Source organism: Salmo salar, chromosome 27 (genome assembly GCF_965601325.2).
Source record: "Salmo salar chromosome 27, fSalSal1, whole genome shotgun sequence".
Lineage (NCBI taxonomy): Eukaryota > Metazoa > Chordata > Actinopteri > Salmoniformes > Salmonidae > Salmo > Salmo salar.
Window position 1 is genome coordinate 22739434 of NC_138317.1, and position 23067 is coordinate 22762500.

At 44.3% G+C, this 23067-nt stretch overlaps 3 protein-coding genes and 1 non-coding gene across 8 annotated transcripts in view; 3 read left to right on the forward strand and 1 right to left on the reverse strand.

Moving 5' to 3' along the window:
* Nucleotides 1–149: 149 nt before the first annotated feature.
* Nucleotides 150–6318, reverse strand: LOC106588667 (NF-kappa-B inhibitor-interacting Ras-like protein 1). The gene is made up of 4 exons (XM_014177876.3): nt 6183–6318; nt 5952–6062; nt 5334–5575; nt 150–4868 (listed from the first exon to the last, which is right to left on the reverse strand). The coding sequence occupies exons 2-4, from the start codon at nt 6043–6045 to the stop codon at nt 4626–4628; spliced, it is 579 nt and encodes a 192-aa protein (XP_014033351.1). The 5' UTR covers nt 6046–6062; nt 6183–6318; the 3' UTR covers nt 150–4625.
* Nucleotides 5567–9592, forward strand: rl15 (60S ribosomal protein L15). 5 transcript variants are annotated; one of them, XM_014177848.3, is made up of 4 exons: nt 5567–5629; nt 7438–7619; nt 8141–8277; nt 9234–9592. In XM_014177848.3, the coding sequence occupies exons 2-4, from the start codon at nt 7448–7450 to the stop codon at nt 9537–9539; spliced, it is 615 nt and encodes a 204-aa protein (XP_014033323.1). In that variant the 5' UTR covers nt 5567–5629; nt 7438–7447; the 3' UTR covers nt 9540–9592.
* Nucleotides 8701–8789, forward strand: LOC123731011 (small nucleolar SNORD12/SNORD106). Its single transcript, XR_006762516.1, has one exon. It is a non-coding gene; the product is annotated as a small nucleolar SNORD12/SNORD106 (small nucleolar RNA).
* Nucleotides 9593–15416: 5824 nt separating the features above from the next.
* LOC106588668 (nuclear receptor subfamily 1 group D member 2) overlaps nt 15417–23067 on the forward strand; it is a 10264-nt gene continuing 2613 nt past the window's right edge. Inside the window, exons 1-8 of the mRNA XM_082970117.1 lie at nt 15417–16002; nt 20106–20291; nt 20454–20542; nt 20811–20955; nt 21245–21333; nt 21398–22168; nt 22527–22712; nt 22930–23067. The exon at nt 22930–23067 is cut by the window's right edge and continues 73 nt beyond it. Of these exons, the coding sequence (XP_082826243.1) occupies nt 15984–16002; nt 20106–20291; nt 20454–20542; nt 20811–20955; nt 21245–21333; nt 21398–22168; nt 22527–22712; nt 22930–23067 (1623 nt within the window). The 5' untranslated portion in view covers nt 15417–15983. The remainder of the gene's footprint in view (nt 16003–20105; nt 20292–20453; nt 20543–20810; nt 20956–21244; nt 21334–21397; nt 22169–22526; nt 22713–22929) is intronic.

Below are 23067 nucleotides of genomic sequence, written 5' to 3' on the forward strand. Positions count from 1 at the left end.
GGAATTCCAAATCTAATTTCAATGTGAATTTTTCACAGATATTAGTTACCATTGGTGTAAGCTCTCTTGCATGTCTATATCTGAATCTATAACATATTGCTGAAACATTCATATTGTAGCTTATACAGCACAATGTCTAGGTGGGAAAGTTGTGCTTCATGTCTTGCTGATTTATTTTCTTTTAATAATACAGTCCCTCCATTTTGTTAAATTGAAATACATGCACATATGTCAGAAAACAATGGACAACAACAATATAAGTAGCAGCACAAATGTTATTTGGCTAGGTCTCACACACAAGACATGAAGGACACAGGAGATGTTCCAATTCTCTCCTTCCTCCAAAAGTGTACATAGGTTCACTTCAATTCCCTGAATTGAAAGGAAATGACTGCTATAAGAAATATAGTGGAAACTCCTGCCCCATGCCTCCACCAATCCGATGCTTTTAGATTTGTAGTAGTGAATGAGTGTACACTTCAGGAGAAAGGATATATTATTTGGATGCACTACAGAAGCCACATTCTCTTCACAACAATTCAAAGACATTTCATTTCATACAATTTGTGTCCTACATTTTATCCCATTCCTACTCACTAGGAATTTAAGTTTAGTAAAGTGACAAATAAATTAAGTAAATAAAATTCTCAAACATGTACAAAGAATAAAGTACACAGGTTTTGTATTTAACAAATACACAACCAACCATTTAGGGTGAACTGGTGAAACAGACATTTGATCATCAGACATGAGCAACAGACCTGATCAAGGTAGTACCTATTTAGTTTTTTACTACTGGGCCATACACACTAGGTAGTACCTATTTAGTTTTTTACTACTGGGCCATACACACTAGGTAGTAAACTGGTGGGCCATACACACTAGGTAGTAAACTGGTGGGCCATACACACTAGGTAGTACCTATTTTGTTTTTTACTACTGGGCCATACACACTAGGTAGTACCTATTTCGTTTTTTACTACTGGGCCATACACACTAGGTAGTAAACTGGTAGGCCATACACACTAGGTAGTAAACTGGTAGGCCATACACACTAGGTAGTAAACTGGTAGGCCATACACACTAGGTAGTAAACTGGTAGGCCATACACACTAGGTAGTAAACTGGTAGGCCATACACACTAGGTAGTAAACTGGTGGGCCATACACACTAGGTAGTACCTATTTAGTTTTTTACTACTGGGCCATACACACTAGGTAGTACCTATTTAGTTTTTTACTACTGGGCCATACACACTAGGTAGTACCTATTTCGTTTTTTACTACTGGGCCATACACACTAGGTAGTAAACTGGTAGACCATACACACTAGGTAGTAAACTGGTAGGCCATACACACTAGGTAGTAAACTGGTAGGCCATACACACTAGGTAGTAAACTGGTAGGCCATACACACTAGGTAGTAAACTGGTAGGCCATACACACTAGGTAGTAAACTGGTAGGCCATACACACTAGGTAGTAAACTGGTGGGCCATACACACTAGGTAGTACCTATTTAGTTTTTTACTACTGGGCCATACACACTAGGTAGTACCTATTTAGTTTTTTACTACTGGGCCATACACACTAGGTAGTAAACTGGTAGGCCATACACACTAGGTAGTAAACTGGTAGGCCATACACACTAGGTAGTAAACTGGTGGGCCATACACACTAGGTAGTAAACTGGTGGGCCATACACACTAGGTAGTAAACTGGTGGGCCATACACACTAGGTAGTAAACTGGTGGGCCATACACACTAGGTAGTAAACTGGTGGGCCATACACACTAGGTAGTAAACTGGTGGGCCATACACACTAGGTAGTAAACTGGTGGGCCATACACACTAGGTAGTAAACTGGTGGGCCATACACACTAGGTAGTACCTATTTTGTTTTTTACTACTGGGCCATACACACTAGGTAGTACCTATTTCGTTTTTTACTACTGGGCCATACACACTAGGTAGTAAACTGGTAGACCATACACACTAGGTAGTAAACTGGTAGGCCATACACACTAGGTAGTAAACTGGTAGGCCATACACACTAGGTAGTAAACTGGTAGGCCATACACACTAGGTAGTAAACTGGTAGGCCATACACACTAGGTAGTAAACTGGTAGGCCATACACACTAGGTAGTAAACTGGTGGGCCATACACACTAGGTAGTACCTATTTAGTTTTTTACTACTGGGCCATACACACTAGGTAGTACCTATTTAGTTTTTTACTACTGGGCCATACACACTAGGTAGTAAACTGGTAGGCCATACACACTAGGTAGTAAACTGGTAGGCCATACACACTAGGTAGTAAACTGGTGGGCCATACACACTAGGTAGTAAACTGGTGGGCCATACACACTAGGTAGTAAACTGGTGGGCCATACACACTAGGTAGTAAACTGGTGGGCCATACACACTAGGTAGTAAACTGGTGGGCCATACACACTAGGTAGTAAACTGGTGGGCCATACACACTAGGTAGTAAACTGGTGGGCCATACACACTAGGTAGTAAACTGGTGGGCCATACACACTAGGTAGTAAACTGGTGGGCCATACACACTAGGTAGTAAACTGGTGGGCCATACACACTAGGTAGTAAACTGGTGGGCCATACACACTAGGTAGTAAACTGGTGGGCCATACACACTAGGCAGTAATATGCCTCACCCCCAAAGCACATTATATGGGCCTAGACCTTGCTGTAAAGCAGCTACTATAACCCTCCCATAGGATGGCGCACACGGAAACCATAGGGGTGTATGATATCACAAAGCAGCTTCACTAATTTAGCCATCTTACTTTGAAAAACATCTCTTGATTTGCAAGTATACAGTTGACGTCAGAAATGTACACACTTAGGTTGGAGTCATTAACTTGTTTTTCAACCACTCCACACATTTCTTGTTAACTATAGTTTGGCAAGTAGGTTAGGACATCTACTTTGTGCATGACAAGTAATTTTTCCAACAATTGTTTACAGACACAATATTTCACTGTATCACAATTCCAGTGGGTCAGAAGTTTACATACACCAAGTTGACACTGCCTTTTAAACAGCTTGAAAAATTCCAGAAAATGCCATGGCTTTAGAAGCTTCTGATAGGCTAATTAACAACGTTTGAGTCAATTGGAGGTGTAGCTGTGGATGTATTTTAAGGCCTACCTTCAAACTCAGTGCCTCTTTGCTTGACATCATGGGAAAATCAAAAGAAATCAGCCAAGCCCTCAGAAAAAAATTGTAGACCTCCACAAGTCTGGTTAATCCTTGGGAGCAATGTCCAAACGCCTGACGGTACCACGCTCATCTGTACAAAACAATAGTACGCAAGTATAAACACCATGGGACCACACAGCCGTCATACCGCTCAGGAAGGAGACGCGTTCTGTCTCTTAGAGATGAACGTACTTTAGTGTGAAAAGTGCAAATCAATCCTAGAACAACAGCAAAGGATCTTGTGAAGATGCTGGAGGAAACGGGTGCAAAAGTATCTATATCCACAGTAAAACAGTCCTCTATCAACATAACCTGAAAGGCTGCTCAGCAAGGAAGAAGCCACTGCTCCAAAACCGCCATAAAAAAGCCAGACTACGGTTTGGAACTACACATGGGGACAAAGATCGTACTTTTTGGAGAAATGTCCTCTGGTCTGATGAAAAAGAAATACCGTTTGGCCATAATGACCATAGTTATGTTGGGAGGAAAAAGGGGGAGGCTTGCAAGCCGAAGAACACCATCCCAACAGTGAAGCGTGGGGGTGCTTTGCTGCAGGAGGGACTGGCGCACTTCACAAAATAGATGGCATGATGAGGTAGGAAAAATTATGTGGATATATTGAAGCAACATCTCAAGACATCAGTCAGGAAGTTCAAGCTTGGTCGCAAATGGGTCTTCCAAATGGACAATGACCCCAAGCATACTTCCAAAGTTGTGGAAAAATGGCATTGGAGTGGCCACCACAAAGCCCTGACCTCAATCCCATAGAAAATTTGTGGGCAGAACTGAAAAAGAGTGTGAGCAAGGAGGCCTACAAACCTGACTCAGTTACACCAGCTCTGTCAGGAGGAATGGGCCAAAATTCACCCAACTTAATGTGGGAAGCTTGTGGAAGGCTACCCGAAACGTTTGACCCAAGTTAAACTATTTAAAGGCAATGCTACCAAATACTAATTGAGTGTATGTAAACTTCTGACCCACTGAGAATGTGATGAAAGAAATAAAAGCTGAAATAAATCATTCTCTCTTATTATTCTGACATTTCACATTCTTAAAATGAAGTGGTGATCCTAACTGACCTAAGACAGGGAATTTTTACTAGGATTAAATGTCAGGAATTGTGGAAAAACTGAGTTTAAATGTATTTGGCTAAGGTGCATGTAAACTTCCGACTTCAATTGTATTTAAAAAAAAAAATAGCTTTATTTTAAGGGAATTTAATGGGTTGTCGGTTGTCGAGTCAGTTACTATGTCTTTGCCCATATTTCATGGCAATCTCTTGATATGAAGTCAGAATATTAATGTAAGTTGGCTGGCTAACTCATCGATCCTACTCTGACACATCTCCCCCTCCCCCGAAGTACTTGGATCTTAGGTACGCTCAAGGTTGAGTTCAGTTCAGATGTCGTTGGACGTCGTGCCCTTGCTCTTGCGTCCTGGAAGAGGGAAGGCAGACTTGCTCTGAGGCTGTGTGAGGCGGCTGGTGAGCATGGTGAAGGGTTCAATGAGAGAGTTCCTCTCAGTGACGCTGACCTCCCAGAGCTTGACCTTCTCCCCCCGCGCCCACTGCTGCGCTGCCTCGTGCTCCACCTGACGAAGCTCACGCAGGTCCGTCTTGTTCCCTAGCACAATCACCATCACCTGCAGAAAGAGGGGACACTCCAACTAAACAACAATAGCATAAGGTTCTGATTTGTGTCTTGGTTAATCGTTTTTTTATTTATGGCCACTGTGCTTCTGCTTGCTCTTTGGGGTCTAGGCCAGGTTAGAATAAAAGCACTGTGATAACTGCTGATGTTAATAGGGCATTATAAATTCATTTGATTGATTAGCCATCTATGGCCAAAACAATCAACGAAACCTGGCTCACTTGAACAAAACCACACACGGGGTCCCGTGTGGCTCAGTTGGTAGAGCATGGTGTTTGCAACGCCAGGGTTGTGGGTTCGTTTCCCACGGGGGCCCAGTACGGGGGAAAAAAATGTATGAAATGTATGCATTCACTACTGTAAGTCGCTCTGGATAAGAGCGTCTGCTAAATGACTAACATGTAAATGTAAAAATTTAAAGCTTAAGGAGCGTTTCAATCAATCACAATCCCAGTACCTCTTTCTTGTCTCTGGATTTGTCTATCTCCTTCTTGAGGACATCCACCTTCTTGAAGGACTCCAGGCTGTCCACGCTGTAGACCAGCACAAAGCCGTCTGCCACCGAGTAGTAGTGCTTGGGAAGGTCCAGGCCGTCGTGGAGCCCCCTGGTGTCATAGAGACGTAACTGTTCCTTCACACCGCGGTCTGTCTCCACCGACGCCACATACACATCCTCCTGGGTCTCAGTGGACTCTGAACCTTCAACAGACAGGAGACAATGGAATTCAATGGTTGTTTTCAACAGTCTGGCAGGTAGGCAGTGCTCACTAAACTCTCGGTGAAATACAGTATCTATATTCTATAACATTAATTTGTTTCCTTTGGCTCCCTGTGGAGCGTAAGGCCACACCATGCCGGACGGTGTTTAGCAGTTCTCTGGTTTCAATTCACGCAACACACAAACTTAGTTACAGATTTCAACTGCAAAAGTTGTATATTGAAAGAAGTGCAGAACGCTGTTTTGCTCCCAATAACTGGACATTCCAGGCTACATTGCAAATCCCCTTTTAACACTACAAGCACATTTTATACAGTGTTAATCTCTCAAATACAACCAATTCAGTCATCAATTTACCAACTGCGTGATTGCCATATAACAGCTGTTCAAGGATGGCTGTTTTTCCTACAGATGCCAAACCACACACCACAACTTTGCAGCCTTTCCCCATTTCGAATACGCGAAAACCTGCAATACCACAAAAATAAATGTCAAATTAGTAGAAAAATGAACTACTGTAACTGAAGCATCTTCGTCAACATCGCATCCAAAGTTTACGTAGCTAGCTTGATACGATAAAACAAGTACCTTGGTGTAAGAGTTGGCCAAACGGAGAGATTACAATTATTATTGGAGTAAACTGGATAGCTAACCAACTTTGAAGTTATTTAGCTAGCTAAAATCACAACATCCATTCTCTTTTGACAAGGAAGTTCCAATGATTGTCTGCGCATGTGCAGATGCGAGGGGAGCGGTGAATTTTGAGAAAAATGCACTTTATAAATAACACATATACATTTATTAATATGCATGAATAAATGTCAAATATAAATGTATATTACCAGCTACCAATAAGAATGGTAAAATCGACAAGTGTAGTGGACCAAATCTCAATGTACAAAAGTAAGTACTAAATAATTGTATTGTGTTCTAAAATGCCAAGACTACCAAAATCCCAGGTTATTAAATGAAGTTAGGTGAAATGTATATGAAAAATATTAACATTATTGGAATAAACTACAATACCCAGGCGTATCTGACCGGAACTGTGTCACTGACGTTTTGATAAAGCATGCTGGGTACATTTTTTCTTTCTTTCCGGCAGGTACGCCATCATGTAAGCGAGCATTTTATTATTTTTCAGTATGTAAAATCCATCAAAAATCGGTATTAAAACATGGCCATCGAGTTGTATAGTTCTGGGGTTAGTTAACGGAATGCTTCGGTAATAACACACTACCTCCATTTCTGCTTTTTAATTTGTGAAAATCTGAATATTGCATTGTGTATCCGAGGTAATGCACGGGTCTTCTATTGGTCTCCTATACATTGCCTAAGAGCGAGTTTAGAAAGTTGCTAGACATTGACGTTCACTATTTATAAAACTATGTACATTTGTTGCGTTACAGGTTTTACTAGTAAATATTTTAGCTTTAGTGGTTGTCTACTATGGAGTGCTAGCCGGTTAACTAGCTACCTATCCAGTGTGTAGGTAGGACTCTGCATCGGGGCCTACCGCGAGCCTCCTGTCTGAAGACGGATTTCCAGGGGTTCTAGAATGAAACAGAAATTAGCCCCAAAAGCACGTGCATGTAGACTCCAATGTAATACACGCTAAGTTAAATGTATCCCGAAGATGTCATTCATGACTTGATTATTTCAAGGTAACATTACGTTGTAAACAAAGTAAACGTGTTGGCTAGCTAACCAATTTGGCCATATCATGTCTTTGAATGAAGATTAGCAAATTGTCGGTGCCTTACTTTTCCTCCAACTAGAGTAGCGGTTAAATCCCAGTATTTAATGGTGATCATTACATTTTTATATTTGCCTTTTGTCGCAGTTAATCCAACATGGGAGCGTACAAATATATGCAGGAGCTATGGCGCAAGAAGCAGTCCGACGTGATGCGCTTTCTCCTGCGCGTCCGATGCTGGCAGTACCGTCAGCTATCCGGTCTCCACCGTGCGCCTAGACCCACCAGACCAGACAAGGCTCGCAGACTGGGGTACAAGTGCAAACAAGGTGGGTGACAGGGACAATTTACGTTGACCCCCCCCCCCCCCCCAACAGTGCTGCTACTCGAGGTTTATTATCATGAGCGGCACAGTGGTCTAAGGCACGGCATCTCAGTGCTAGAGCCATCATGACAAACCCACTAAAGACTAGGCAAGTTAAGAACTAATTCTTATTTACAGTGACGGCCGAACCCGGATGACTCTGGGCCAATTGGGACTCCCAATCACGGCCGGTTGTGAGAGCCTGGAATCGAACCAGGATCAGTAATGACATGCAGTGCCTTAGACCGCTGTACCACTCAGGAGCCCTCATGTCTGATGCGTTGGTTTGATATGTTGAAGATGTAATGTTATTTGTAGCCCTGTTGACGTGATTAGACAGTAATGGTATTCCCATTGCCTGTTTGTGGTTTGGCAAATACATTCAAGTCACTTATCTGTTTAGAAGTGTTGCTTCACATGAAAGGTAGACCAAGTGGTTGTCATTTGCTGTCTTTTATTCCTTGACATGTCCCTGTCTTATGACAGGCTACGTCATCTACCGTGTCCGCGTTCGCCGTGGAGGCCGCAAGCGCCCCGTGCCCAAGGGTGCCACCTACGGCAAGCCCGTCCACCATGGTGTCAACCAGATCAAGTTTGCCCGCAGCCTCCAGTCCACTGCTGAGGTGAGTTTCTGAACAGGTGCATTTTCCTGGTTGTGGTCTGATTCTTATCCTTTCTCCCCAAATGTTGCATTTGCTCACATTGTTTAGGACCTGGAAAGCTTGGTATTGGTGTAAGCTTGGGCTAGTGTTTTTTCTTTTTATATACAAAGAAAATCTTACATCAGTCAGTATTTATTTTAAGTCCATGAGGGATAGTGAGTACGCTTTAGGGAGAAGTTACAAAGAACTGCACAAGGATGTCACAGATCTGACCTGACTTGGCAAATCTACGCTCAATTACAAATCTACCCATGCCTCTGCTTCTAGGCCCTTGGGCTGATATGAATGCTTGGATAGGTACAAGTAATTTCATATTGACTCCATTTTCCCTCTGAAACAAAGCTCACATTCCAAATTGAACCCTCGTCAATAATGCATCCTCTCAATGTGGTTAATGATGCTCAACTTTTTTCCCCATCTTATCGACTATGGTGAAACCAGTCTGAATAAGCCAATTTGTCTGAAACCACATTACAGAAAATAATCCGTCCTTTCCAAAAGTGTCTTGGTTGTATTTAAAACTGCACTGTATTAAACTAAGTGAATGGTATTCTCTTCACATTGGACTTGATGATTACTTCAATGTTGAGACAAATCCATATGTGTAGCTCCATGTGTATGTGTCAGGCAGTGGGATTTCATCATTTTAGATCTTTCCCATACCTTTTTTGTGTGTGTGTGTGTGTATATATGTATAAATATATGCTAGAATTGCTCAATAGATGTTGTGGAGTAGGAGAGGGAATTGAAGGTGGCATAACTGGGTAATACCCCTGCCGCAGGGAGCCATGCGTACTATGGGTTGGCAGTGCTGTCACTAGACCAGACCCCAGAACATTGCAAATCAGTCATTTACATTCATACAAGTTTCTGGATGTGACTTGTCTGACCTGCTTGGTCTTCGGTCTCCCCAACAGGAGCGTGCTGGCCGTCACTGTGGAGGCCTGAGGGTGCTGGCCTCTTACTGGGTAGGAGAGGACTCCACCTACAAGTTCTTCGAGGTGATCCTGGTCGACATCTTCCACAAGGCTATCAGACGCAACCCCGACACCCAATGGATCACCAGGCCCGTGCACAAGCACAGGGAGATGCGTGGCCTGACGTCTGCGGGCAAGAAGAGCCGCGGCCTGGGCAAGGGCCACAAGTTCCACCTGACCATGGGTGGTTCTCGCCGGGCAGCCTGGAAGAGACGCAATACCCTGCAGCTTCACCGCTATCGCTAGAGGGTGTCTGTACATTTAAAGAAATAAACACATGCCTTTTTATGGTGACAAAATGTTGGTGTGGTGTGTAAGAGTTCATCATTTTGGGTGTAGAAGCTGCCATTTGATGTCTTCGGCGATAAAGGGATATAGAGCGTGGTTAGTAATTAGGATAAGCGAAGCTGACAGACTAGCATTTTCAGACTTGTGAAATGTGGTTTCTAGAAATTCACCCTGTCAGAACTATTGATCAATATGACAGTGAGTGTAACTGATCTGAACCAGTGTCTACAGTGCACACTGGTTTACACCTGAGGGGTTATGTGTCGTAACATCTAGGTCAGGGGTATTCAACTCTTACCCTGCGGGTCTGACCCTGCTGGCTGGGTTTCTGTTCTACTTGATAAATTGTACCCGCCTGGTGTCCCAGTTCTAAATCAGTCCCTGATTAGGAGGGAAAATGCAGTGGAACTGGCTTTGAGTTTGAGGGCTCAAGGAATGGTTTAACAATGTGTTTTTGGGGATAATAGTTTAACCTGGGGGGCTTGACTGTCGGCACTAAGGACCACTAGTCAAACAGTGAAACTACTCTTGGTGTTGAGTGTCTATAGTCCAGGATCACCAGGATATGACCATTTATCTATTTAGGTATGATATGGCAGGCATCCTAGAGCAGAGTTTCCCAAACTGTCCTGGGTTCCCCCCTAGGTGCACATTTTGGTATTTGCCCTAGCACTAAATGGCTGATTTCAAATAATCAGAGCTGGATTTCATTTGAATCGCTATGTAGTTTTAGGGCAAAAACCAAAATGTGCAGTGAGGGGGGCAGGACTGAGTTTAGGAAATACTGTCGGAGAGCAGGGCTCAACTCCCGTTCATGGAGAGCTATTGTCCTGTAAGTTTTCTCCAACTCTGGTCTAGCACAGCTAATTATTAGATGGTTGATAAGCTGAATTGGGTTGCTTACAACGGGTTGGAGAGAACCTACAGGGCGATATCTCTCCTGGGAACGGGGTTGGAGAGAACCTACAGGACGATATCTCTCCAGGAACGGGGTTGGAGAGAACCTACAGGACGATATCTCCCCTGGGAATGGGGTTGGAGAGCACCGACCGAGAGGTTTGAAGAAGTGGGACAGCATCTGGAGCAGGAGTGTCAAACTCATTCCACTGGGGGCTGAGTGTACAGATTTTTCTTCTTTCACTTAAGACCTAAACAACCAGGTGAGGGGTTCCTTACTAATTAGTGACCTTAATTCATCAATCAAGTACAAGGCTGGATCGAAAACCTGCACAAGGCTGGCCCTCTGTGGAATGAGTTTGACGTGATCTGGAGGATGGCTGGTTTGAGTCCCAGGTCAGAAGGAAAAATCTGTTTTCCAAGAATATAAAAAGTATAGTTCTCATTTGATAAAATATATTTTTCACTCAACTGACAATGTATGGTGTGGTATACTGATGGGCTAAGTGCCAGATTAATTATAACATCTCAACTGGAAGAAATTTAAGTTGGACTAAAAACACCTTAAATAACACGTATTTGTCTGCTCAACGTAAAGCACAAGTTTACAGCTAAATAGTAAAGTAAAACAATGGTATGAATTACTGCCCCCGTCCCCCTTAATCGTCTGTTGCACCACTACTCAGTTCTAAGTAAAGACAATACTTCAAAGACTATAAGCTGTCTGAAAGGACTCAAAAGATCGAGCAGCAAGGGGGTTGAGTTAGAGAACAATGGTCATTTATAGAACTTTCTCACATTTATCCCAGGCCCATTGTTATTACACACATTTAGCTGGGGAAAGAAAACAGCAGTGTTCAGGTCGCCCGTGGTCTGTGACCTGGTGACCAAAATTCCACTGAAACTGGAGAATGGGTGAGGAAGGCATGGGCTTGTCTGTTCTCTATTTTTTTTCAGGGTGGTAGCAGAAGAAACCAGGGAAATGGGAGCTGGTCAGGACAAGTCTGCCTTGGGATATGGCTGCACCAAACCAATAAAGGCTGCTTGGGATGGTGGGGTGGTGATTACCATGTCTGTCAGACAACTAAGTGATGCAGAAAATCTGCAAGACAAACTTCATATTCTCTTATTCAAATCAATGTGTGTTACTGTTTTATTTGAAGTGAACTTCCATTGTCCTCAGAGTTGTTGAATGTCCTCATTCTACTTAAATCTCTCCTCGTTCTTGCACTGACCTTGGTTGAAAAGCTAGGTAGCCACATTATTCTTGTCGACAACTATGACAAGGAAGTGTGTGGGAGATATGGTGAAACAGCTCATGTCAGAGTCAGTTTGACCTGTTCTGAGACAGACGGTGCTGCTGGATAAATGATGTGGTTCATCTCCGTTCAACCAAGGTGCATGGATTCAGGACCAGAGGATTCTGGAGTAAGGTCATGCAACTACTCTATTTCATTGATGTCACACAGGACAACTACATTATTTTTGTCCTTGGTTAGCTATATGAAAACACTGGTGTACTGATCTGTGATAGCTGTGCTTTGCTAGATGCGATGTCTACTTAGATGCATGTGTTTCAAACACACATGCAGACCTACACCCAAATATCTACATTTTGCCCTCGTTCCTGAGTAAAAAAAACAAGCTGTTACTTGTGTCATTCTGAATGTTTCTGCCCTCACGTTGCCTCCCCTCTCTGTGGCCTCTGCCTCACCTCTTGGACACAGGGATCCCCTTTCTCCTAACATTGCCTATCTGGCCTAAATGTTTAAATTTAGGCCACAGTGAGAGTGTAGGCTAGTTGAATAAGACCTTAAATGTGATAGGAAAGCATCCAACAGGAAAGTGTGATTATTGCCAGGAAACAGACCGTGGAGCATGTATTGCTACAAGGTGGGCAGAGAGAGGCTGAGATCTAGTATGAGGGAGAAAGGGGTACAGGAAATTAGTTTAAAGACTGTATTGAGTAGAATTAAGAGCAACAGGGCTGGCAGGTAGGATTTAGTGCCTTCCAGAGAGACATCAGAGATTGTAATATTCTCTGTTTCAAGGAAATATGGCTCACTCAGTATATGTTGTCAGAGTCGGTACAGCCACCCGGTTTCTTCACGCATTGCGCCGACAGAAACAAACATCTCTCTGGTAAGAAGAAGGGTGGGGGTGTATGCCTTATGATTGACAACTCATGGTGCAATCACAACAACATACAGGAACTCAAGTCCTTTTGTTCACCTGACCTAGAATTCCTTACAATCAAATGCCGACCGCATTATCTTCCAAGAGAATTCTCTTCGATTATAGTCACAGCCGTATGGACTCTATATAAACTGGAAACCATAAATCCTGGGGCTGCATTTATTGAATCTGGGGATTTTAACAAAACTAATCTGAGAACAAGGCTTCCTAAATTCTATCAGCATATCGAATGTACGACACGAGCTGGTAGCATTCTGAATCATTGCTACTCTAACTTCCACGATGCATACAAAGCCCTCCCCTGCCCTGCCTTCGGCAAATCTGACCATGTCTCCATTTTGTTGCGCCCAGCCTATAGACAGAAACTAAAACAGGAAACGCCCGTGCTCAGGTCTGTTCAACGCTGGTCCGACCAATTGGATTCCACGCTTCAAGATTGCTTCGATCACGTGGACTGGGATATGTTCCAGATAGCCTCAGACAACAACATTGATGTATACGCTGACTCGTTGTGCGAGTTTATTAGCAAGTGCATCGGAGATGTCGTACCCATTGTGACTATTAAAACATTTCTTAACCAGAAACCATGGATTGGTGGCAGCATTTGAGCAAAACTGAAAGTGCAAACCACCGCTTTAAAATCATGGCAAGGCAATTGGAAACATGACCAATTACAAACAGTGCAGCTATTCCCTCCGCAAGGCAATCAAACCAAGCAAAGCGTCAGTATAGAGACAAAGTAGAGTCGCAATTCAACGGCTCAAACACGAGACATATGTGGCAGGGTCTACAGTCAATCACGGATTACAAAAAGAAAACCAGCCCCGTCACGGACATCGGCGTCTTGCTCCCAGACCATTTATTTGCTCGCTTTGAGGACAATACAGTGCCACTGACACAGCCCGCAACCAAAGCCTGTGGGCTCTCCTTCTCCCTGGCCAACGTGAGTAAAACATTTAAACGTGTTAACCCTTGCAAGGCTGCCGGCCCAGACGGCATCCCTAGCCGTGTCCTCAGAGCATGCGCAGACTAGCTGGCTTGTGTGTTTACGGAAATATTCAATCAATCCCTATCCCAGTCTGTTGTTCCCACATGCATCAAGATGGCCACCATTGTTCCTGTTCGCAAGAAAGCTAAGGTAACTGAGCTCAATGACTATCGCCCCGTTGCACTCACTTCTGTCATCATGAAGTGCTTTGAGAGACTAGTCAAGGATCATATCACCTCCACCCTACCTGACACCCCAGACCCACTCCAATTTGCTTACCACCCCAATAGGTCCACTGACGGTGCAATCGCCATCACACTGCACCCTGCCCTATCCCATCTGGACAAGAGGAATACCTATGTAAGAATGCTGTTCATTGACTTCAGCTCAGCATTTAACACCATAGTACCCTCCAAACTCGTCATTAAGCTCGAGACCCTTGGTCTCCACCCCGCCCTGTGCAACTGGGTCCTGGACTTTCTGACGGGCCGCCCCCCAAGTGGTGAAGGTAGGAAACCATCTCCACCCCGCTGATCCTCAACACTGGGGCCCCACAAGGGTGTGTTCTCAGCCCTCTCCTGTACTCCCTATTCACCCATGACTGCGTGGCCATGCACGCTTCCAACTCAATCATCAAGTTTGCAGACGACACTACAGTGGTAGGCTTGATTACCAACAACGACGAGACAGACTACAGGGAGGAGGTGAGGGCCCCCGGAGGAGTGTGGTGTCAGGAAAATAACCTCTCACTCAACGTCAACAAAACAAAGGAGATGATCGTAGACTTCAGGAAACAGCAGAGGGAGCACTCCCCATCCACATCAACAGGGCAGTAGTGGAGAAGGTGGAAAGTTTTAAGTTCCTCGGTGTACACATCACGGACAAACTGAAATGGTCCACCCAGACAGACAGCGTGGTGAAGAAGGCCCACGCTTCACCACAGACAGCGTGGTGAAGAAATTTGGCTTCACACCTAAAACATTCACAAACTTTTACAGATGCATCCTGTTGGGCTGTATCACCGCCTGGTACGGCAACTGCACCACCCTCAACCGCAAGGCTCTCCAGAGGGTAGTGCGGTCTGCACAACGCATCACCAGGGGCAAACTACCTGCCCTCCAGGACACCTACATCTCTCAATGTCACAGGAAGGCCAAAAAGATCATCAAGGACAACAACCACCCGCGCCACTGTCTGTTCACCCCGCTATCATCCAGAAGGCGAGGTCAGTACAGGTGCATCGAAGCTGGGACCGAGAGACCAAAAAACAGCTTCTATCTCAAGGCCATCAGACTGCCATCACTAACATAGAGTGGCTGCTGTCAACATACAGACTCAATCTCTGGCCACTTTAATAAATTGACTTAATAAAGGTGTCACTTTAATAATGTTTACATATCCCACATTATTCATCTCATATGTATATACTGTTCTATACCATCTACTGCATCTTGCCTGTGCAGCACGGCCATCACTCATCCATATATTTATATGTACATATTCTTATTACATTTGTGTGTATAAGGTAGTTTTGTGAATTTGTTACATTACTTGTTAGATATTACTGCATCGTCGGAACTAGAAGCACAAGCATTTCGCTACACTCTCATTAACATCTGCTAACCATGTGTATGTGACCAATACAATTTGATTTGAGTTTCTCCCGGTCTCTGGCCCACACTCCAGTACAGTAGATGGCGGTAATGCACCAACACGTTTGATGCCAACCGCCGATAAACCCCACCAAAGAAGAAGAATAGCAGCCTGAGTCGAGAGCTCAATTCGGAACAGTCGTCCAACGAATAATAACGTTCTACTCTTTGCTATCAGAGCTATCGGTTCCCTCGAGAAAAAAAAAACATTTTTATGCTATAGCTATTAATATGCTAAGGCCCATCTTTAGCCTTCAGAAAAGAGACATCAGACGGCCAGCTTTTTTGAGCGCTCTACGAAAAGAAAAATATACGGAATTCCTAACGTTCGATTCATTCTGTAGCGAAACAATTGGCTGCAATCTATTGTTTGATTCGGGGCGTGTTTTAAACCAAACGGATACAGTTTAGTTTACGGAATTGTTTGGAACGTTGGTGATCGTCAACTATCACGACGGGAAATCAATCTGATTTTCAACAGTTGCTGTTGAGCGACATCTGTCATCTCTGAAACTAGTAGGCCTACGTGCGTTCGCCGACTCTTTTCTGAACGCTTCAATACGTTGATCAAAAGCATCAACCAGTGACTTAAAAAGTTCCTGAAAACAAGATAAGAAACACGTCATCAGACTAAAGGTCCAAATAAGAGGATTTCAGAAGTCAGAGCACATGGAATCTACAAAAGCAGGTAAAATGATCATATTCTGCTCAATACATTTATAAAGATGTATGTGTAGGCCTCTAGCCTATTTTAGTGTCTACCGTTCAACTGTTTGACTTTGCATCTTGATAGTGTATTTCATTAGACCACAGCGGCCTACCACAACCAAGATTCATTTTACAACTTTAACAGGCTTCTTGTCAGAATCCTTGTTTTAAAGAGTTTTGTGATGTTTTGAATTAAAACATAAGCAAATGTATTAATTACAGTGATCTGCTCATACATGTTAGATTGTTCTTACTGTAATGAGCCTTAATTAAAACTGGGTTAAAGTTGGTTAGAAGTCCCAGGTGTTGTTATTTTAGAATCGGTATGCTGGAACAGTGTTGCAGGTCCCTTTTCTCACATGCACGGGTCGTTAGCCATGTGCGACTCTGTATACGATCTCTCTGATTGGCCGAGGAACGCTGTGACGTGTATACTTCCGTCTTTAAAAGCTCCCTTGCGTCCTCTGGTTGGTGGAGAAGTGCTGTGACGTAAATATTGCATAATTCTACCAAGATAATGCACTGCGAGTTGGTGTGGATACACGTGAAACTGCATGCAGTTATAGGGTTGCAGCAATGTAAACTGACCCAGTTTTCTACCACTGGGTTTCTCGAGAAAACATGTCCGTTCCAGGTAGGGGCGGGTTCCGAAAATGAGCTTCGTCAGTCTAGTAAAATGAGAATTGATTGGCCAAGAGTTTCACAACCTAATCATCTATTCATTATGTAAGTCACCCTTATTTGGAATGGGTTTTCTATGGGATTTCTTGTGCTTTATGAATGTTGAAACGAGGGCAGCTGTGGCTATTGAGATTATTTTAGAATTTGCTGAAACTTCTGTAATGCAGTTCGATCAACAAGGAACTTACAGAAGACCAACTCATGAACACATAAATTACCTTGATACTCTGTACCGGTAGCCCCTGTATATATCCCCGCTATTGTTATTTACTGCTGCTCTTTAATTATTTGTTATTCTTATCTCTTACTTTTTTTGGTATTTTCTTAAAACTGCATTGTTGGTTAAGGGCTTGTAAGTAAGCGTTTCACTGTAAGGTAAGGTCTACACCTGTTGTATTCGGTGCATGTGACAAATAAAATTAGATTTACTACCATCAGGCCACACAACATTTGGCAGGCATTAATCGCTTGCTTCATGAAGCAATCTGGCAATGTTGGCCCTGGCCCTGCTTCTTGATTGAATGACGATGAGCTTCCCTCTTGAGCCGTGTGTGTGAGCTGAAGTGAAGCCAGGCTATTCTGCACACACCCTGCTGAAACTGGCATTATGTAACAGGGGTGTTATCTAACCAGAATGTAGGAAGAGAAACCAGGTCAGCCTGATCTGAAAAAAGGGGCGTGATAAAACAGAGCGCTTTGACTGGGCGGGTGGTCGGCCTCTCTTCCTGGCTGAGAGCCACTCTTCACAGGGTTGCCAGGTCTTGCTGAAATTTCTTTCCCAAAGACAACTCAAAACCTCCCCACGAGGCCTAAAAACTAGCCCCAAAATGTTTTTCGCAGCAAGAGAGCTGCCACATTTAGCCAATAAACCCGTTTTCCATAACGTTATCGAGCAAATTAAGAAGGAATCTCGATTTAACTTCTAACAACCTAAGAAGGCCAACAGCATACCACCCTGCATCCCACTGCTGGCTTGCTTCTGAAGCTAAGCAGGGTTGGTCCTGGTTGGTCTGTGGATGGGAGACCAGATACTGCTGGAAGTGGTGTTGGAGGGCCAGTAGGAGGCACCTTTTCCTTGTCTAAAACAAATATCCTATAGCCCCAGGGCAGTGATTGGGGACATTGTCTTGTGTAGGGTGCCATCTTTTGGGTTGGGACGTTAAACGTGTGTGCTGACTCTCTGTGGTCACTAAAGATCCCATGGCACTTATTGTAAAAGTAGGGGTGTTAACCCCGGTGTCCTGGCTAAATTGCCAATCTGTCCCTCATACCATCATGACCTGCTGCTTTTCCTTTACTCTGCGGTCCAACTCATCCCAAACCATCTCAATTGGGTTGTGGCCAGGTGATTGTGGAGACCAGGTCATCTGATGCATCACTCCATCACTCTCCTTCTTGGTAAAATAGCCCTTCTTGATTAAAGAGTCCTTACACAGCCTGGAGGTGTGTTGGGTCATTGTCCTGTTGAAAAACAAATAATAGTCCCACTAAGAGCAGATGGGATGCTGTATCGCTGCAGAATGCTGTGGTAGCCATGCTGGTTAAGTGTGCCTTGAATTCTAAATAAATCACTGACAGTGTCCCTAGTAAAGCACCATCACACCTCCCCCTCCATGCTTCACAGTGGGAACCACACCTGCGGAGATCATCTGTTCACCTACTCTCACCAAAAATCTGAAATTTGGACTCATCAGACCAAAGGACAGAATTCCACCGGTCTAATGTCCATTGCTCATGTTTCTTGGGCCAAGCAAGTCTCTTCTTCTTATTGGTGTCCTTTAGTAGTGGTTTCTTTGCACCAATTCAACCATGAAGGCCTGATTCACGCAGTCTCCTCTGAACAGTTGATGTGGAGATATGTCTGTTACTTGAACTCTGTGAAGCATTTATTTGGGCTGCAATTTCTGAGGCTGGTAACTCTAATGAACTTATCCTCTGCAGCAGAGGTAACTCTGTGTCTTCCTTTCCTGTGGCGGTCCTCATGAGACCCAGTTTCATCATAGCGCTTGATGTTTTTTTGCGACTGCACTTGAAGAAACTTTTAAATAGGGCTATCTTCTGTATACCACTCCTACCTTGTCACAACACAACTGATTGGCTCAAACGCATTAAGAATGAAAGAAATTAAACAAATTAACTTTTAACAAGGCACACCTGTTAATTGAAATGCATTCCAGGTGACTACCTCATGAAGCTGGTTGAGAGAATGCCAAGAGTGTGCAACGCTGTCATCAAGGCAAAAGATGGCTACTTTGAAGAATCTAAAATATATTTTGATTTGTTTAACACTTTTTTTGGTTGCTATATGATTCCATATGTTATTTCATGGTTTTGATGTCTTCACTATTATTCTACAATGTAGAAAATAGTCAAAATGGAGAAAACCCCTTGAATGAGTAGGTCTCCATACTTTTGACTGGTACTGTAAATTAACTGAATAGGCCTATGCTTGGTAGACAGTGTTTAACAACACATGGCTACAACAACAATAATAAACTGAAGTTATAGGCTCTTTATTAAATCAGTTTGCCAGCTCCAGGTAAACTACACAAGTGAAACAAATGTATTTGCATTGGCTACAGTGCTATCGTCATTTCAACATATTTGTTTAAAATGGTAGGCTACAGTAGCCAACATGGGCATAGAAATGAATAGGCTAATTGATGGCCATCAGATGCAACTGTATCATTCTCCACATTTAATGTCAGTGTCATTGTGGACTTTTCCCTATAACAGAAGCACGCAAGGGATTTCACTTCAAATTTCCACTCGCCCAGCTCTGGAGAGCCAAGAACTGAGCATGCCTTTAGCTTGATGTGGTTTTCCATAAGCAAGGTCTGCATTAGAATGCAGTTTAAACCAATGTCCAAGCAAATTTTTCTGATGAGCTCTGAGTGCCTAAAGTCATTTTCCTGCGCTTTGTAACCTCTATTTCGTGATGCGCATCAGTTGTAGCATGTTAATATGTTTTCTGGAAAAAGGGTTGGAAATATGTTTTCTGGAAAAGGGGAAATAGGTGTCTCCATAATGACAATGTAAATAACCTACCTACAACTGGTAAAAAGTTGTCACAACACGTGCTGCTCTGTCTGATCTCACTCACGAGACTCAGCTGTCTGCTGCAGCGCTCAGTCTCAACACACCCCACCCAAAATATGAATATTTCTTTGGACTGTACGATTTCCAGATCCTTCCGTTCGGTCTGCAAAATGTTCCGAAACAACATGAATTCTAATTCTTTTCAAACACTCTCTATTTATAAGGTGATGTAAATCATTGTTCTTTGTGTAATTTGAACCTCTGCTACCCCGGCAGACAGCCCTATCCATAGAGAGAACAGTATAATATGTGTTGTTCTATTATGATGATTAGGCTGATCATTTCATATGTCTGTCTCTCCAGTAGGGGGTGTAATAGCCTACATCAGCTCCTCCAGCCCTGAGTCATGTCATAGTGACTCAAATGACTGCAGCTACAACTCCTCCCACAGCTGTCGCCAGGGCAATGTGGTGGACACGCCCCTAACCACGGCAGGTCTCCCACTGGCCCATACTACAGCAAAGACCAGTGCAAAATGCAGCATTACTAGTGAGTGGTTTCTCTGCTGTGCAATAACTTGAATGTCTATTCAGTTACTATTGCAATAATTGTCCCTTGGTTTTGGGGATGAATACAATCTATTGAATTTAATTTAAAGAGGCATTGCGTCAATGAGTGCTGATGAGATGTTTTGCCTCTGTGTTTTTGCAGAAATCAATGGCCTGGTGCTGCTGTGTAAAGTGTGTGGAGATATTGCATCTGGATTCCACTATGGGGTCCATGCCTGTGAGGGCTGCAAGGTGAGAACACACACACACCTAATCAATGTTGTGCCTCAATGCCATAGTTAAGGTGAGAGAGCAAGGGCAATGACATAATGGGACGGCAGCCTAACAGGGTCAAATCATCGAACTCAGAATTCTTCTGCCTTATTTCTAACCACAGCCTCTCTCTCTCTCCTCTCTTAATGACCTAGTTCTGCTGTCAAAGCACTGTGAACTAGCAAGTCTCCCGGCACACGCTGACTCACCAGTGTGTCCATCTGTCTGTCTGTGTGTGTGTGCATAGGGTTTCTTCCGTCGGAGCATCCAGCAGAACATCCAGTATAAGAAGTGCCTGAAGAACGAGAGCTGTGCCATCATGAGGATCAACAGGAACCGCTGCCAGCAGTGTCGCTTCAAGAAGTGTCTGCTGGTCGGCATGTCCAAGGACTGTAAGTTCCTATTACCTTCTGTAACTACACCCCCTCTCCTGTCACAATAATACATGGTTTATTACCGTTGTCATGGGTTACATAAAAAAAAGTAGATGAAGAAAAGTATCGGTTTGTTCGATTTCAAACAAGGATTTACAGTATTTCATCATTATCTGTAGACTAGCAGCCCTGTCAGCAAAGACCTTTTTAATAGGAGGTGTTGGAGGTAATTAAAGCCTGGTGTACACTACACAATTGTATTGTCCACCCGGGTTAAATGTTGCCTCCTACTTCTTTCCTCTTATAGCTGTGCGTTTCGGCCGCATCCCAAAGCGTGAGAAGCAGCGCATGCTGCTAGAGATGCAGAGTGCCGTGAACAACATGATGAACAACAACAGCCGCCCGCCAGCTACACAGCCAGCTACACAGCCAGCTACACAGCCAGCTACACAGCCAGCTACACGGCAACACACCCCTCCCCCTGGCCAATCAGCTTCAGGTGTCGGCCTGCCCTGGGGAGCCCCGCCCCCAAGATGTTGACTCTGGTTTAGGCTCCGCCTCTTCCTCCACTTCTCCCGCTGCTTCCCCCGGGTCCAACCAATCAGAGGAGCCCAAACATCAGCCAGAGTCTGCAGTGGCCATGGATACAAGCCCAAGCCCTATATCGGCGTCTCCATCAAGTGGTTCAGACCGCGGGTCAGAGGATGGGATTGGCTTGGTGACCCGGGCCCACCAGGAGACCTTCATGTACAATCAGAAGCAAGGTAGCCCCTCCCCCCAGTCCCAGGCCGATGCCCAGCCGACCTCCCCGGGGGCGGAGCAACATGTCAGTGACACTGGAAAGAGGATAGAGGAGAGGAACCAGCAGGAGGCCTGGAACCAGAAGAACCAGAACCAGCAGAATGACCTGGCCTCATTCACAGCCACTCAGGCCCACGACCAGGCTCAGGAGAGGCCCACCAACACCGGGCCTCAGGGCCCTGACAGGCACCATCGCCAGGAGGACGACACCACCAACCTCAGCCATTGCCCCTACAGCAGAGGTACTCCCACCACCCCCACCCAGAATCACTGTCCCTACAGCAGAGACAGACTGCCCAACAGCTCCCCTAGTGGCTATTTCCCAGCCTACATCCACCATGGAGGCAACAACAGCACTAGCCAGGCCACCTCCAACTCCCATGGAGGATTCACAGGACCACTGTGGAGCGGGGGCAACAGGATGCATCTGGTGAGTCCAAGATAGACAGATGGACAATGACTATATGATATATTATAGTTAATATAATATCTATGCTAATCTATTGTATAATATATTGATCGACTACATTTTATATAGCACTTCCTTCTCAAATCATTTGAGAGAGCAGTTTGACCCATTTGGCAGATCATCAATGTAAACTACAAATAATAGAGGTCAAGATTCGATCCCTGTGGAACACCATACTTGATCTCACACCTTCAGATTGTGTTAACATAACACAATGTAAATGGGAAACTCGCCTTATCCACCATTTTAATAAGTATATGAATGATATGTTGCATGTGCCTCCTTCTAACCCAAGTCCATCTCCCCTCTCCATCCTCAGCTGTGTCCCATGAACACATCTCCCCATGTGAATCCCCATAAGTCAGGCCATGGGATCTGGGAGGAGTTCAGCCACAGTTTCACCCCGGCCGTCAGAGAGGTGGTGGAGTTTGCCAAGCGGATCCCAGGCTTCAGCGACCTCTCCCAACACGACCAGGTCAGCCTGCTCAAGGCTGGTACCTTTGAGGTGAAGACCAGAACACTCACTTACAGTATATTAAAACCTCTTATTGCATTGTTTTTACGCCATCTTCCTTCCCTAGGCTCTTCTTTTCTCCTTCTCTCCTCTACCCCTTATCCAATTTCTCACATGTATGTGAATGAAAACAGTATTAAAAACAAACTGATATGGAAATGCAGTTGATCCAGCCAAATGTACCTAGTATCTGCTGTCACTTCATCAGGTGCTAGTGGTCCGTTTTGCGTCGCTGTTTGACGTGAAAGACCGCACCGTGACATTCCTGGGTGGTACCAAGTACAGCGTGGAGACGTTACGAGCCATGGGCGCCGGCGACTTCCTGACCTCCATGATGGACTTCAGC

Excerpts from the sequence above, each read along its gene's own strand:
- LOC106588667 (XM_014177876.3), bottom strand. The coding sequence starts at position 6,045 with ATGGGGAAAGGCTGCAAAGTTGTGGTGTGTGGTTTGGCATCTGTAGGA. Across the intron at positions 5,576-5,951 it reads ATATGGCAATCACGCAGTTG|GTTCAGAGTCCACTGAGACC; the intron begins GTAAATTGATGA and ends TGTCTGTTGAAG. Across the intron at positions 4,869-5,333 it reads AATCCAGAGACAAGAAAGAG|GTGATGGTGATTGTGCTAGG; the intron begins GTACTGGGATTG and ends CTCTTTCTGCAG.
- rl15 (XM_014177848.3), top strand. The coding sequence starts at position 7,448 with ATGGGAGCGTACAAATATATGCAGGAGCTATGGCGCAAGAAGCAGTCC. Across the intron at positions 7,620-8,140 it reads GGGGTACAAGTGCAAACAAG|GCTACGTCATCTACCGTGTC; the intron begins GTGGGTGACAGG and ends GTCTTATGACAG. Across the intron at positions 8,278-9,233 it reads GCCTCCAGTCCACTGCTGAG|GAGCGTGCTGGCCGTCACTG; the intron begins GTGAGTTTCTGA and ends TCTCCCCAACAG.